This window comes from Ascaphus truei, chromosome 20, assembly GCF_040206685.1.
Source record: "Ascaphus truei isolate aAscTru1 chromosome 20, aAscTru1.hap1, whole genome shotgun sequence".
Taxonomy (NCBI): domain Eukaryota; kingdom Metazoa; phylum Chordata; class Amphibia; order Anura; family Ascaphidae; genus Ascaphus; species Ascaphus truei.
The window spans coordinates 1,890,258-1,907,420 of record NC_134502.1 but is presented as its reverse complement, the minus strand read 5'-3'; the positions used below and the strand labels follow the sequence as shown (position 1 = coordinate 1,907,420).

At 44.5% G+C, this 17,163-nt stretch overlaps 1 protein-coding gene across 1 annotated transcript in view; it reads right to left on the bottom strand.

Annotated features, from left to right (window-relative positions):
• Window positions 1-17,163, bottom strand: part of LOC142471443 (uncharacterized) — an 81,767-nt gene that overhangs the window by 33,517 nt on the left and 31,087 nt on the right. Inside the window, exons 4-5 of the mRNA XM_075578246.1 lie at window positions 8,514-10,652; window positions 4,927-5,001 (exon numbers count right to left, since the gene is read on the bottom strand). Of these exons, the coding sequence (XP_075434361.1) occupies window positions 4,927-5,001; window positions 8,514-10,652 (2,214 nt within the window). The remainder of the gene's footprint in view (window positions 1-4,926; window positions 5,002-8,513; window positions 10,653-17,163) is intronic.

Here is a 17,163-nt window from a genome sequence, read left to right as displayed (position 1 = left end):
ATGGCCAATAGCCCTGTTAGACAAATCAGGTTAATAGTGCGTTTGGCCAAACATGTCTTAACCATAAACATATTAAATGTCACAGTGGCTACTTAGGCTCTCTCAATGGGGGGACTAGATTGCCAATGTGGCTATCAATGGTAAGCATTAATATTATAAAGATACTTTATTTCACCTCTTGACACAAAAAAAACAATGGTCTAGTAACCGCAAAGGTAATGAAGAGGTCAACTCTTCTTTCAAACCAAACCCCCCCACCCCCCGCCCAACATGCAACTATCCCCCCCCCCGCCCCCCAAAGTAATGGGCAATAACTATATTAGCCAGGTGGTGGCAAAATGGCTGTTGTCCATTGAAAAGCAGTAAAAAAAATAACAAATACATGAAATAATATTAACACATTTATAAAATAGCCATTAAATTCACTGATTGCAACTGTGGCTACAATGCCTCCCCCCAATTGGGGCTTTGATAGCCACATTGGCAATTAATGTAGACCTTAAATAAATAAATAAATGTATTACTTACACTAGCTAGGGTGAAGGCCATCCTTCTCATCCTCAGGGGCACCCGGAGATACATCCAATAAAGGGCTGATGACCAACTGAAAAGACAAGTCGATGCCCAATGGCCAATACAATGAAAAATCCCAAAAACCATTCAAAAGTTGCTAGTCGTTAGGCCTCCTGGGAAGGTTGGCGGGAGGGGGTTAACCTCTAGGTTACCTGGGCAATGCTTTACTAGTCGCTAACGCAGGTAGGTCGGGCTGACATGTTAATCCCGTAATGTATGGCCTTTAATAACGTGGCCTCTTTTTAATCGGATCTGATGATTTTTTGGTTGTGCATCATTGATGTACTGTATTGCAGAATTTTGTTTTGGGCGACAACACCGCATTTTTAGGTGATTGCAGCCTGATTTATCCACTCCTATCTTTGCCTGCAAACCACAGTGGATGGGAACATACTGCATTGAATTAAATCAATGGGAGAATGAAGATGGGAATGAGGCATTAGGAAGAAAAAAAATAATATTTCAAGGGTACCCTCCAAGACTGAAGTGTTTGAGCTACGTGGAGAAGAGAGGCTGTAACCACAGTACCTGGGAGATCCTTTGATGGGGAGCAGGGGGGGGGGATGCTTCATCCGACAGTGGATCAAGAAGGGAAGATGGAAGATGTTGATAATATATATGTGTGGGTGTGTTTATACATATATCCCATTTATACAATAGGATTTTGTGGATCTGTGTCTCAGACAACATTTTCCATCGAGGATCTCTTGGCTCATAGCTCATTACTCCATAACTCTCCTAACTCTGTGCCCAGAACATACTTGAAAATGAGAGGTAACTCTCAATGCATTACTTCCTTTTAACCTATTTTATATATAATTAAGATCAACGTCTCAATTTACAGGAAAGGGCATCAGTCGTACATCTCATTTGTACTATAAAACTTGTATAGCATGCGGTTGTGTCTCAGTTTTTTAGGACGGAACCTCCATAGTAAATCACATTAATACTATATACTGTACCTTTTATAAGGTGTGTGTCTCATTTTATCAGGACAGAGTTTACATCATACATCCCATTTATATAATAGAATATAAGATATATATACATATATACTATCGGCAGCGGCAGTGCCAGCCTCCCTTTCACACACGTTTTTTAACGAATAATTCAAACAACTCAGGAATATACATTTTGTGTTGCCAATAATTTATAAGAATAAAGTTATGAATAAATTAATAAGTTTCATACAAAGCAAGTTATAATGATATACAATTGTACAATACATGGGATGTATACAGTATATAAATATGGTTTTTTACATATATATATACACAAACACAAACACACACACACACACACACACACACACACACACACACACACACACACACACACACACACACACACACACACACACACACACACACACACATATACATATACACAGAGAGAGATATATACTGTATATTTAAAAACATACAATATTATATTTATGCAATACATGTATATGTATATATAGATGCGTACAAATATGCGTCTCTAGCTATAAATATTTATGAATATATTAGTATATACTGAGGCAGCCAGACTTTCTGTCTCCGGTGCCGGGGAAGAAAAAGTCAAAATCAGTGGCACCGGAGACTGTTTCTGCCGTGGCTACGCTGTGGGGGTCCGTGCTTCCAATTGTGACCCACAGAGTCTAGTTATTCTCAGTAGGAGTAGGATATTAACTGAATCATCAACAAGACGATCCTATAAAGGATTTACACTATGTCTATGAGGTTGATTGGTGACCTTTTCCCGATAGGTAAGGTCTTGGGCGCATCTCCTGGTGCTCTCTTGTTGATGAAGGTCTCCTGTTAAAGTCATGGTGGTCTCTTGTTGACGAGGGTCTTCTGTTAAAGTTTTCTCTCGGACGTGAACCCCCCTCAGGGTCATGGTGTGCGTGGGGTCTTCCAGAGATGTTCCCGTCCAAATGGGGGGAGTACGTAGGATAATAGGTTACTGAGTACATTCCAGTTCTCCCACACTTCAGTACCTGCAGAGGAAAGAGCTCATATTACATAAAGTTATAGGGTTAGTGGCACGGAAAATGTATTAGGATTAGTATTAGGGTTCATGTATTAGGTTAGTGTATGATGGTTAGGGTTAGTGTTAGGGCTAATATTATATGCTTAGTGGGTTATGTCAGAGTTCATGTTAGGATTCATGTTAAGCTAATGTACAGATATTAGTGTAAAGGGTTTGTTAGGGTCATGGTTGCTATCTTATGTTTAGAGGTTTTTTTATTAAATGTTAATGGTAGTTTTACATTTGTATTTATTGTTTGTGTTTTATACTGTATGTTTAGTGTGTTAGGTTAGTATTAGGGTTTATATTGTAAGTTTAGTGTGTTGGGTTAGTGTTAGTGTTTGGGTTGATATTGTATGATTAGTGTGTTGGGTTAGTGTAAGTGTTAGGGTTGATATTGTATGCTTTGTGTGTTGGGTTAGTGTTAGTGTTAGGGTTGATATTGTATGATTAGTGTGTTGGGTTAGTGTTAGTGTTAGGGTTGATATTGTATGATTAGTGTGTTAGGTTAGTGTTAGGGTTGATACTGTATGATTAGTGTGTTGGGTTAGTGTTAGTGTTAGGGTTGATATTGTATGATTAGTGTGTTGGGTTAGTGTTAGTGTTAGGGTTTATATTGTATGATTAGTGTGTTAGATTAGTGTTAGGGTTGATACTGTACGTTTAGTGTGTTAGGTAAGTGTTAGTGTTAGAGTTCATATTGTATGACTAGTGTGTTAGGTTAGTGTTAGGGTTGATATTGTATGATTAGTGTGTTGGGTTAGTGTTAGTGTTAGGATTGATATTGTATGATTAGTGTGTTGGGTTAGTGTTAGTGTTAGGGTTGATATTGTATGATTAGTGTGTTAGATTAGTGTTAGGGTTGATACTGTATGATTAGTGTGTTGGGTTAGTGTTAGTGTTAGGGTTGATATTGTATGATTAGTGTGTTGGGTTAGTGTTAGGGTTGATATTGTATGATTAGTGTGTTAGATTAGTGTTAGGGTTGATACTGTATGATTAGTGTGTTGGGTTAGTGTTAGGGTTGATATTGTATGATTAGTATGTTGGGTTAGTGTTAGGGTTGATATTGTATGATTAGTGTGTTGGGTTAGTGTTAGGGTTGATACTGTATGATTAGTGTGTTGGGTTAGTGTTAGTGTTAGGGTAGATATTGTATGATTAGTGTGTTGGGTTAGTGTTGGTGTTAGGGTTTATATTGTATGATTAGTGTGTTAGATTAGTGTTAGGGTTGATACTGTACGTTTAGTGTGCTAGGTAAGTGTTATTTTTAGAGTTCATATTGTATGATTATTGTGTTAGGTTAGTGTTAGGGTTGATACAGTATGATTAGTGTGTTGGGTTAGTGTTAGTGTTAGGGTTGATATTGTATGATTAGTGTGTTGGGTTAGTGTTAGTATTAGGGTTCATATTGTATGATTAGTATGTTGGACTAGTGTTAGTGTTAGTGTTGATATTGTATGATTAGTGTGTTGGGTTAGTGTTAGTTTTAGGGTTTATATTGTATGATTAGTGTGTTAGATTAGTGTTAGGGTTAATACTGTATGTTTAGTGTGTTAGGTAAGTGTTAGGGTTTATATTGTATGATTAGTGTGTTAGGTTAGTGTTAGTGTTAGGGTTCATATTGTATGATTAGTGTGTAAGGTTAGTTTTTGGGTTGATATTGTATCATTAGTGTGTTGGGTTATAGTTGGGGTTCATGTCAGGCTAATTATGTTCATGTTACACTAATAATGTTAGGATTAGTGTCAGCGTTTATGTTAAGGTTATGGATAGTACTGGGGTTGGTAATTAATGTTTGGTGTGATGAGTTAGTGTTAGGGATTATGTTAGGCTAATGCAGAAGGATTAGTGTTAGGGTTTGTGTTAAGGTTAGGGTTGTTAGGTTTGGTATTATAGGTGATGGGAATAGGGTGTTATGTCAGTTTTAGGGGCAAGATCAGGTAATTAGGGTTAATGTGTTATATTAGGTTATCTGTGTTGGGATATAACGTGGAAGATTAATCAATCCTGTTTATGTTGATTAGTAATATTTATAGGGCAAATACTCACTGCGCAAAGCACACCCAGGAGTAGGGAAACAGCAAGTGCAGCAACCAGTGCGAGAAGAATAATACCCCAGATTGGCACTGTAAGAGAGCAAGAGAGTATGTACTGCAGTATATAATAATGCTGAGTATCTCTATATACTGATAATGAACACGCTGCGCTGTATAAATATTCTCAATATCTATACAGTACACTGATAGTGAACACGTCGTTATGTATAATGTTGATGAGTTTCTATACACTGATAATGAACATGCTGCGCTGTATAATGATGATGAGTATCTCTCTTACCTGCAGAAATGGCAGACGATGTTTGAGTTGTGCTTGTGGTACTCTGTATCATTGTGCTGCCGCCTCCTGCTACAGCTGCAGATAAAACAGTGATTGAGAGAGTGGCTCAGTGAGTAAAAAACACTGACTGGCACTGAGAGTTTGAAGCAGGGGAGCCTGGGAGAAGGAGCGGCTCAGTGAGTAAAGACACTGACTGGCACTGAGCGTGAAGCAGGGGAACCTGGGAGAAGGAGCGGCTCAGTGAGTAAAGACACTGACTGGCACTGAGTGTGAAGCAGGGGAACCTGGGAGAAGGAGCGGCTCAGTGAGTAGACAAAGAATAGCTAGCGCTAATCTAAAGGAAAACCCGCAGCCTGTGATATAACTCTGACCCCCCGGGTCAGATATAAAACAGGAAGAAAACGTTATATCTATGGCGCTGGGTCACAGGTATAAATGAATTAATAAAAAAGTGTTATACAACCAGTGAAGGGATGTGCTCCGCTGGAACTCTGGGAGAAGGAGTGGCTCAGTGAGTAAAGACACTGACTGGCACTGAGTGTGAAGCAGGGGAACCCGGGAGAAGGAGCGGCTCAGTGAGCAAAGACACTGACTGGCACTGAGTGTGAAGCAGGGGAACCCGGGAGAAGGAGCGGCTCAGTGAGTAAAGACACTGACTGGCACGGAGTGTGAAGCAGGGGAACCTGGGAGAAGGAGCGGCTCAGTGAGTAAAGACACTGACTGGCACTGAGTATGAAGCAGGGGAACCCGGGAGAAGCAGCGGCTCAGTGAGTAAAGACACTGACTGGCACGGAGTGTGAAGCAGGGGAACCTGGGAGAAGCAGCGGCTCAGTGAGTAAAGACACTGACTGGCACTGAGTGTGAAGCAGGGGAACTTGGTTCAATTCCCGGTGTCGGCTCCTTGTGACCTTGGGCAAGTCACTTTATCTCCCTGTGCCTCAGGCACCAAAAAACATAAATTGTAAGCTCCACGGAGCAGGGACTGTGTCTGCAAAATGTCTCTGTAAAGAGCTACGTACAACTAGCAGCGCTATACAAAAACATGCTATTATTATTATTTATATATATATCATTTATACATACAGTTGTGTGAAAATGAAAGTACACCCTCTTTGAATTGTATGGTTTTGCATATCAGGACATAATAACAATCATCTGTTCCTTAGCAGGTCTTAAAATTAGGTATACACAACCTCAGATGAACAACAACACATGACATATTACACTGTGTCATGATTAATTTAACACAAATATACCTTTGAGTTGGCTATGTGGCTGAACCCCCCCTGCTCCAAGTAAGTTCCTTTGAAGCTCAGAGCAGCTCAAAGAAACAGTCCTGACCAGTTCCAAATTCAGCATTTTCATGACATGCTCCGACACAGCAGCCAGAGGCCAGCGGATTACAGCTTTGAGATCAGATTTCATAAACCGTGGATATACCCACAGTATTGTAGAATCCACAAAGCCACAAGAATACCAAGAAGTGATCTCCTTGAATACAGATAGAAAGAGACAAGCGGCAGGGTACCTTCGGTGGTCACATATAACCCACACCTAGAAGCCCTACGCAACATCGCCAGGAAATTACAACCCATTCTCCAGGAAGCACATAAAGCACATAAAGAAAAAATAAATGAATTTAACAGATGGGGTGCAGGCAGAATGACAGGAATAACCAGCAAGTCCAGGAGATATAAGGTGAAATAAGTCTCCAGCACTCTTCAACAAAGTAGCAAAAGAAATAGGTTTGTTCAACATGAGGCAAACCAATACATGCAGAGCAACGTTTCCGACCTCACTCGCTCCTTTCTCAAGCTATTGTATAACTTGGGGGTCTCTCCATGGGACCGTGTGTGTCAGTCAAGTGCTTTCCTTACCCTTACCCAACACTTTTCTAATCGGAGAAAGGGAAGAGGGAGAGCGAGGAGTAATCAGTCACCCTTATGTGACCCCATTAAACATGTCACTGTCAATAGTACACTTTTCTCCTGGGGGGGGGGGGAATGTCCCCTTAAACATGTCACTGTCAATAGCACATTTGGGTGAGAGAACAGACTGACATTTAAGACGGAATATCAATTCAAAGAAATCTCAAGGAATACATTTAAATAAAGCTTGTTACTTACTTGTTGTCCCTGTATTGGTACTTCCGCTTGTGGTGGTCTCTGTATTGATTCTGCCGCTTGTGGTGGTCCCTGTATTGGTACTTCCGCTTGTGGTAGTTCCTGTATTGGTACTGCCACTTGTGGTGGTCCCTGTATTGGTACTGCCACTTGTGGTGGTCCCTGTATTGGTACTGCCACTTGTGGTAGCTCCTGTATTGGTACTTCCACTTGTACTGGTCCCTGTATTGGTGCTTCCACTTGTGGTTGTCCCTGTATTGGTTATTCCGCTTGAGGTGGTCCCTGTATTGGTACTGCCGCTTGTGGTGGTCCCTGTATTGGTACTGCCACTTGTGGTGGTCCCTGTATTGGTACTTCCACTTGTGGTGGTCCCTGTATTGGTATTGCCACTTGTGGTGGTCCCTGTATTGGTGCTTCCGCTTGTGGTGGTCCCTGTATTGGTACTGCCACTTGTGGTGGTCCCTGTATTGGTACTGCCACTTGTGGTAGTTCCTGTATTGGTACTTCCACTTGTACTGGTCCCTGTATTGGTGCTTCCACTTGTGGTTGTCCCTGTATTGGTAATTCCGCTTGAGGTGGTCCCTGTATTGGTGCTGCCACTTGTGGTGGTCCCTGTATTGGTACTGCCACTTGTGGTGGTCCCTGTATTGGTACTTCCGCTTGTGGTGGTCCCTGTATTGGTACTTCCGCTTGTGGTGGTCCCTGTATTGGTACTTCCGCTTGTGGTGGTCTCTGTATTGGTACTTCCACTTGTGGTGGTCCCTGTATTGGTGATTCCACTTGTCGTTGTCCCTGTATTGGTACTTCCACTTGTGGTAGTTCCTGTATTGGTACTTCCACTTGTAGTGGTCCCTGTATTGGTGCTTCCACTTGTGGTAGTTGCTGTATTGGCACTTCCGCTTGTGGTGGTCTCTGTATTGGTACTTCCACTTATGGTTGTCCCTGTATTGGTACTTCCGCTTGTGGTGGTCCCTGTATTGGTACTTCCGCTTGTGGTGGTCCCTGTATTGGTACTTCCACTTGTGGTGGTCCCTGTATTGCTACTGCCACTTGTGGTGGTCCCTGTATTGGTACTGCCACTTGTGGTGGTCCCTGTATTGGTACTACCACTTGTGGTGGTCCCTGTATTTGTACTTCCACTAGCAGTGGTCCCTGTATTGGTACTTCCGCTTGTGGTTGTCTCTGTATTGGTACTTCCACTTGTGGTGGTCCCTGTATTGGTACTTCTGCTTGTGATGGTCCCTGTATTGGTACTTCCGCTTGTGGTGGTCCCTGTATTTGTACTTCCACTAGTGGTTGTCCCTGTATTGGTACTTCCGCTTGTGGTGGTCTCTGTATTGGTACTTCCGCTTGTGGTGATCCCTGTATTGGTACTTCCACTTGTGGTGGTTCCTGTATTGGTACTTCCACTTGTGGTGGTTCCTGTATTTTGACTTCCACTTGTGGTGGTCCCTGTATTGGTACTTCCACTTGTGGTGGTCCCTGTAGTGGTGGCTGTTGTAGTAGTGGGTTCTGTAGTAGTGAGTGGTCTTGTAGTAGTGGCAGATGTATTAGTAGTGGTGGAAGTAATAGTAGTTGGTTCTGTAGTAGTGGTGGGTATTGTAGTAGTGGGGGATGTAGTGGCGGTTGTAGTAGTAGTGGGTTCTGTAGTAGTGGAGGATGTAGTAGTAGTGGTGGATGTAATAGTAGTGGGCCCTGTAGTAGTGGTGGGTGTTGTAGTAGTGGGGGATGTATTGGTGGATGTAATAGTAGTGGGTTCTGTAGTAGTGGTGGGTGTTGTAGTAGTGGGGGATGTTGTAGTAGTGGTGGTTGTAGTAGTAGTGGGGGCTGTAATAGTGGGGGATGTAGTAGTGGGGAATGTAGTAGTTGTGGGGTCTGTAGTAGTAGTGGGTGTTGTAGTAGTGGGGGATGTAGTGGTGGCTGTAGTAGTAGTAGTCGGTTCTGTAGTAGTGGGGGATGTAGTAGTAGTGGTGGATGTAATAGTAGTGGGTTCTGTAGTAGTGGTGGGTGTTGTAGTAGTGGGGGATGTTGTAGTAGTGGTGGTTGTAGTAGTAGTGGGGGCTGTAGTAGTTGGGGATGTAGTAGTGGGGGATGTAGTAGTGGTGGGGTTTGTAGTAGTAGTGGGTGTTGTAGTAGTGGGGGATGTAGTGGTGGCTGTAGTAGTAGTGGGTTCTGTAGTAGTGGTGGGTGTTGTAGTAGTGGGGGATGTTGTAGTGGTGGCTGTAGTAGTAGTGGGGGCTGTAGTAGTGGGGGATGCAGTAGTGGGGGATGTTGTAGTTGTGGGGTTTGTAGTAGTAGTGGGTGTTGTAGTAGTGGGAGATGTAGTGGTGGCTGTAGTAGTGGTGGGTGTTGTAGTAGTGGGGGATGTAGTGGTGGTTGTAGTAGTAGTGGGTTCTGTAGAAGTGGGGGATGTAGTAGTAGTGGTGGATGTAATAGTAGTGGGTTCTGTAGTAGTGGTGGGTGTTGTAGTAGTGGGGGATGTTGTAGTAGTGGTGGTTGTAGAAGTAGTGGGGGCTGTAGTAGTGGGGGATGTAGTAGTGGGGGATGTAGTAGTGGTGGGGTTTGTAGTAGTAGTGGGTGTTGTAGTAGTGGGGGATGTAGTGGTGGCTGTAGTAGTGGTGGGTGTTGTAGTAGTGGGGGATGTAGTGGTGGTTGTAGTAGTAGTGGGTTCTGTAGAAGTGGGGGATGTAGTGGTGGCTGTAGTAGTGGTGGGTGTTGTAGTAGTGGGGGATGTTGTAGTGGTGGCTGTAGTAGTAGTGGGGGCTGTAGTAGTGGGGGATGCAGTAGTGGGGGATGTAGTAGTTGTGGGGTTTGTAGTAGTAGTGGGTGTTGTAGTAGTGGGGGATGTAGTGGTGGCTGTAGTAGTGGTGGGTGTTGTAGTAGTGGGGGATGTAGTGGTGGTTGTAGTAGTAGTGGGTTCTGTAGAAGTGGGGGGTGTAGTAGTAGCAGTGGATGTAATAGTAGTGGGTTCTGTAGTAGTGGTGGGTGTTGTAGTGGTGGGGGATGTTGTAGTAGTGGTGGTTGTAGAAGTAGTGGGGGATGTAGTAGTGGGGGATGTAGTAGTGGTGGGGTTTGTAGTAGTAGTGGGTGTTGTAGTACTGGGGGATGTAGTGGTGGCTGTAGTAGTGGTGGGTGTTGTAGTACTGGGGGATGTAGTGGTGGTTGTAGTAGTAGTGGGTTCTGTAGAAGTGGTGGGTGTTGTAGTAGTGGGGGATGTTGTAGGAGTGGTGGTTGTAGAAGTAGTGGGGGCTGTAGTAGTGGGGGATGTAGTAGTGGTGGGGTTTGTAGTTGTAGTGGGTGTTGTAGTAGTGGGGGATGTAGTGATGGCTGTAGTAGTGGGTTCTGTAGTTGTGGTGGGTGTTGTAGTAGTGGGGGATGTAGTGGTGGCTGTAGTAGTAGTGGGTTCTGTATTAGTGGGGGATGTAGTAGTAGTGGTGGATGTAATAGTAGTGGGTTCTGTAGTAGTGGTGGATGTAGTAGTAGTGGGTGCTGTAGTGGTAGTGGTAGCTGTACTAGAAGTGATTTCGGTAGTAGTAGTTGGTGCTACAGTTGTATCTGTAGTGGGTGCTGCAGTAGTAGCGGGTGCTGTAGCAGTAGTTGTATCTGTAGGAGCGACAGTGGTCGGAATGGTATTAGTTTTTGACCTTGCTTCAAGGAAGCAACACATAATACATTTAGCACCCAGAGTGAAATTTAACTGGAGAGAGGGGGTGGGGAGAGAGGCAGAGGGGGGTTGAGAGACGGGGAGAGAGTGAGGGATAGTAAAAAAGCTGTACAAGGGCAAAGAGAAAATATTGAAAGAGTTAGAAAGAGAGAGAGGAGAAAGGGAGCCAATACTGACAGAAGAGACTGATAATATGTAAAACACAGGGTAGGAAACTGGGGGGTAGGTAATATACGACGTACCTGCTGTTGTACTATCCTGTGCACCTGAAACACACAGACAGATTGTTTAAGTATTAGTGTCTCCTTTGTGTCAGAATACCACATTACATACAGAAGTAACAGACATTATTACTCCCGCTGGTACATTGCAATGGGAATTACACAACGTGCCAGCAGGAGCCATTTAATAGCATTAACCGCCACGCAGAAAGGAGACACGGCTAACGTGTCATTGTATCTGCCGGCTCCTAATCCAGGTCTGTCCCTGATATTCTGCAGTCAGGAGGTCACCCTACAATGAACACACACTCCCTGCATGCTCTAACCCCTAAACATTATATATATTTGTGTCAAAACGAGCGCTAATTGAGCGTGTCTAATTGTAAACAACAAAACACAAAAAATACCCAATGCTACATCCAATGTGACAAAATACATACTTTAGTTAAATATATCAATGTTTGTATTCTCATGAGTAAGGGTCATTTAGTTAAAGCCAAAGCGTTATAAGCCTGCAGCCACTTCACGGCATGACCAGTATATGCAGGTCCTAACACTACCTGTGAAAATTCTCATTTACCTCCCCCTAAAGGTTCCCCTACAATAGATATAAAGCCAGGACTGTCTGATCCTGTCCCTGATACTCTGCAGTCACGAGGGGACACTAGCAGAGAGAGGCTGTGTGTGGTTGAGCTCTCACTGAGGGCTCAGCATGGCCTCAGATCCAGCAGGTGCACAGAACAGAGAGCGCAAGCAGACAAACAAGCCTTATAGCAAAGTGCCCAAAGGCAAAGCAGAGGCTGAATGTGACAAGAAAAGAGACACTGAGTATCCCCAGCTCATGGAAACTGAGGCTAATAGCCTCCTACATGAGGGGATTATAGCAGGAATCAGTCAGGAGGCAACACAGGTACATTGCAAACTGCAGCTGAGGAAGAACCCAAGGAAAGAGACCCTGGGAAACTTGCTTCTCACTCAGAGCCCATTGCTGTAAACTCTGAAGAGGCAATGGAGTTAAACTGAGACAGATAAGGTTAACTCACTGAGAGAAACGCAGACCACCCAGGTACCTGAAACCAGCACTGCTAAACTGGAACACCTTTCATCCCCTGGGAGACTCACACAGAGGCTGCAGGGGAATCAGATTACCCCAGGAGCAGATGGAATCACTGCTGAATTTTATAAAGTTTTCAGTGAGGTTTTAGCAGAAGTTTTGGCTAAAGTTTATCATTCCTCTCTGGGAGGCATAGGTCTCTCTCACTCTCAGCGGGAATATCTTTAGACCCTATTATATAAGAAAGGGGATCCGAAAGATTTTAAAAGTTAGCGGCCAATAGCATTAATAAATACGGATTAATAAATCTTGCCGACGGTCCATAGGTGATAGCGAGTTCCCAATCGTGCTATTAAATGAAGCAACATTGCCAAAAATTGAATTAACATTAGGGAGGTTTTTGAAACTTCAGGAATGGAGGTATATCAGGGTACCTATTAAATCTTGACCAGGCCAAAGCCATGGATAGGTTGGATCATGTTTTCCCTTTTAAAACTCTGAAAAGATATGATTTCCAGATGCTTTTGTTGAGAAAGTGATTTTGTTATACAAGAGGGGAGTGAGGGAGGGAGTGGGGGCAAGAGGGGAGGGAGGGAGTGGGGGCAAGAGGGGAGGGAGGGAGTGGGGACAAGAGGGGAGGGAGGGAGTGGGGGCAAGAGGGGAGGGAGTGGGGGCAAGAGGGGAGGGAGGGAGGGAGTGGGGGCAAGAGGGGAGGTAGTGGGGGAAAGAGGGGAGGGAGGGAGTGGGGGCAAGAGGGGAGGGAGTGGGGGCAAGAGGGGAGGGAGGGAGTGGGGGCAAGAGGGGAGGGAGGGAGTGGGGGCAAGAGGGGAGGGAGGGAGGGAGTGGGGGCAAAAGGGGAGGGAGTGGGGGCAAGAGGGGAGGGAGTGTGGGGCAAGAGGAGAGGGAGGGAGTGAGTGGGGGCAAGAGGGGAGGGAGGGAGTGGGGGCAAGAGGGGAGGGAGGGAGTGGGGACAAGAGGGGAGGGAGGGAGGGAGTGGGGACAAGAGGGGAGGGAGGGAGGGAGTGGGGGCAAGAGGGGAGGGAGTGGGGGCAAGAGGGGAGGGAGGGAGGGAGTGGGGGCAAGAGGGGAGGGAGGGAGTGGGGGCAAGAGGGGAGGGAGGGAGTGGGGACAAGAGGGGAGGGAGGGAGTGGGGGCAAGAGGGGAGGGAGGGAGGGAGTGGGGGCAAGAGGGGAGGGAGTGGGGGCAAGAGGGGAGGGAGGGAGGGAGTGGGGGCAAGAGGGGAGGTAGTGGGGGCAAGAGGGGAGGGAGGGAGTGGGGGCAAGAGGGGAGGGAGGGAGTGGGGCAAGAGGGGAGGGAGGGAGTGGGGGCAAGAGGGGAGGGAGGGAGGGAGTGGGGGCAAAAGGGGAGGGAGTGGGGGCAAGAGGGGAGGGAGTGGGGGCAAGAGGAGAGGGAGGGAGTGAGTGGGGGCAAGAGGGGAGGGAGGGAGTGGGGGCAAGAGGGGAGGGAAGGAGGGAGTGGGGGCAAGACAGGAGGGAGGGAGTGGGGGCAAGAGGGGTGGGAAGGAGTGGGGGCAATAGCGGTGGGAGGGAGTGGGGGCAAGAGGGGTGGGAGGGAGTGGAGGCAAGAGGGGAAAGTGGGTGCAAGAGGGGAAGGAGGTGAAGGGAGGTGCAAAAGTGGAGGGAAGGAGAAAATTCTGAGAGAAGAGACAGATAGCGACGTGTGAAACACAGGGGGGGGGGACTGGGGTGTAGGTAATATACGACGTACCTGCTGTTGTACTATTCTGTGCACCTGAAACACAAAGACCGATTGTTTAAGTATTTGTGCCTCCTTTGTGTCAGAATACCACATTACATACATAAGTAACAGACATTATTACTCCCGCTGCTACATTGAAACGCGCAGGAGCCATTAAATAGCATTAACCGCCACGCAGAAAGGCGACACGGCTAACGTGCCATTGTATCTGCTGGCTCCTAATCCAGGTCTATTCTGCAGTGAAGAGCTCAAACTACAATAGATATAAGCCCAGGACTGTCTGATCCTGTCCCTGATACTCTGCAGTCAGGAGGCACCCTTGCAGAGAGAGGCTGTGTGTGGTTGAGCTTCCACTAGGGGCTCAGCATGGCCTCAGACCCAGGAGGGTGTGGTGGTGCTGGGGCAGAGGAATCAGGGGACCCCAGTGGATGTGGCCTGGATGTGTGTGAAAGTGATGAACTTTTGCCAATGGAAATGGATTTATTAAGAATTCAGAGAAAAAAAACAAAAGAGAAAGAACATGCTGAGCATGAGGGAATGGAGGAAGAGACACAAGGAACAGGTGAGGTGCTGGTTCTGTCCGGGGAAAGTAACATACAAACCCAGAGCAGTAAATCCCAGCAGCAAAGTAATGTTATAACTGAGAGCAAAAAGAAAAGAGAGGCTGAGCTGGAAAAGAAATGGCGCGCAGCACAGAGAGAGCAGGCGCGCAGCACAGAGATAGCAGGCGCGCAGCCAGAGATCAGGCATGCAGCACAGAGAGAGCAGGCACGCAGTACAGAGAGAGCAGGCGCGCAGTACAGAGAGAGCAGGCGCGCAGCACAGAGAGGGCAGGAGCGCAGTACAGAGAGAGCAGGCGCGCAGCACATAGTGCAGGTGCACAGAACATAGAGAGCAAGCAGACAAACAAGCCTTATAGCAAAGTGCCCAAACACAATGCAGAGGCTGAATGTGCCAAGGGAAGAAAGGCTGAGTCCTCAGCACATGGAAACTGAGGCTGATAGCCTCCTACATGCAGCAGGAATCAGTCAGGAGCCAAACACAGGTAAATTGCAAACTGCAAAACCAATATATATATATATCTATATTCACCGCGTTTCTCTGTGTACGGAGCATGCTGCTGGTGAAAAGATTGGCCATATATATGTGAAAAAAACAGAAGGATCCCTGTGCTTCTCCCATTGGGACAGCCATACATGGGGAAATAAATATACATAGGGAAACCTAAGTCTGTAAGACAAAGGAGACTTTTGGTTACATCCCTTGATCAAATAATGACAAGCCCGCTAACCAACGTCAAGGTAAATCTCAGTAGCAGGTCCATATAGATCCTTTATCCTATTGGGGTCTTACCCCTATCCAACATCCCAGATGACAAGGTTTGCAGGCTTGAAAGTGACTCCCTGATCCTGTCCCTTATAATCTGCAGTCAGAAGATCACCCTACATTAGGCATAAACCCAGGACTGTCTGAGCCTGTCCATCATAATCTGGATTTGGGAGGTCACTCTACATTCGATTAAAAAATGGATTTAGTGAGTCTGTACTGAATAATTTATAGGTCCGAAGATCACGCTGAATTACAAAATCCATATTGGTAAATCCCATACATAAATATTTTCAAACATTTTTACTTCTATAAAAGATCTAAAATGACCTAGAACGTTAAAAAAAAAAAAAAAAGCCAAATGTGAGTTCTGTATGGGAGATAAGGGACTACCTTGTCTTGCATGTAAGGCTCTACCATACTCGTAATCTTCTTAACTCCCTATAACAACTCTAATGTTCAATTTAAGAATTACTCTAAGGTTTACTTTTACAGAGAAAAATCTCATGAGCTTGATACTTAATTACTCTCTCAACTTTATTAGAAAAACGTACATTTCTAGAGCAACCTACTGCACTATTTTTCTGAGTGATCAAAATATATTTTTTTGTTTTTAAGTATCATAATATATCAACTAATATTTCTAAACCCTACCTTTGAAAGAATAGAATAGAAAATTATTGAGGAACCAACCAGGAGAGGGGCAGTAGTGGATTTGGTAATTGTAATAGGGGAGTTATCCCTGTTCAGGTAATGTACCTCTAATCCAGCAGTGTGGTGGTTAACTGCTGGTAGTCAATTAACAAACACCACCTGCCTGATTAGATGGCTTAGAAAAGCCTGTCTTTTGAGACAGGAAGTGAGACTCCTTAGCTCACACCTGAGCTGAACTTGGAGAAAAACAGTCTTGAGCCCTGCCAGAAGAAACAGCAGAGCTGCTTTCAAGACACAGGGGAAACTTCTAAACCTGAATACTGACACACCCTGAGATAAAGGGAGCTGAACCAGGGACAGAGAAGATTTTCCCTCCAAACCACAAGGAACAGATAAGACATTAATTTATGAGACTTTCTATATCTGCTTATTTCATGCTATATGTTTGGGGCTGGGAGACATGCTTATCTAAGGGAGTTGTGAACTGCATAGTATTTCACTAGAAATACTCCCAAGTGAATAGAAGCTTTGTTTACCCCTTGTTTGGATGGTTTCCTGATGTTAAGGAAATAGGCGCAATAAAAGGCTTATTTAATTTCACTATAATCAGTCTCCCTTGCATACCTCTGTGAGTGTCCGCCTACAGTAATATTGAACAATGTAGAAGTAATAACAAATATTAAAATCTTGGAACATCATAACATGATCTCATTTGAAATAAATGATAAAAAAACTGATTACTTGGGTTCAACAAAGACCTTAAACTTTAGAAAGGCAGATTTTAATAAACTGAGGTCTAATCTACAACTGGTATGATGTGTTTACAGGGAAAAATGTAGAAGATAAATGGACAGTCTTTAAAACATTGTTAGAAAAGCACACTCATCAGTGTATACCCTTGGGTAATAAGTATAAAAGAAATAAGTCAAAACCAATGTGGCTAAATAAACAGGTAGGGGAGGAAATGGACAAGAAGAGGCAGGCATTTAGATTATTTAAGTCAGAAGGGACGGAGGCATCGTATCAGAATTATAAGGAATGTAACAAAAATTGCAAAAGGGCAATTAAATTAGCAAACATGGATAATGAAAAAAGGATTGCAATAGAAAGTTAGATCAACCCTAAAACGTTCTTTAAGTACCTTAATAACAAGAAAATTAGAAAAGAAAATATAGGACCCTTCCAGTGTGAGATGGGTAGGCAAATTATTGGAGATAAGGAAAAAGCTGAGGTATTATAAAAATTCTTTGCCTCTGTGTTTACCAGGGAAGAATCAATTTCAATAGTTGTGCTGCAGGAGGAAGCAACATATAAATGAAAAATTGGTAAAATGAGGAAGAAGTTCATAAGCGGCTTAGAAAAAATGAAAGTAAATAAGGCACCTGGCCCCAATGGCATACATCCAAGAGTTCTCAAGAAGTTAAGCTCAGTAATAGCCAAACCATTATATTTAATATTCAAGGACTCAATTTCCAC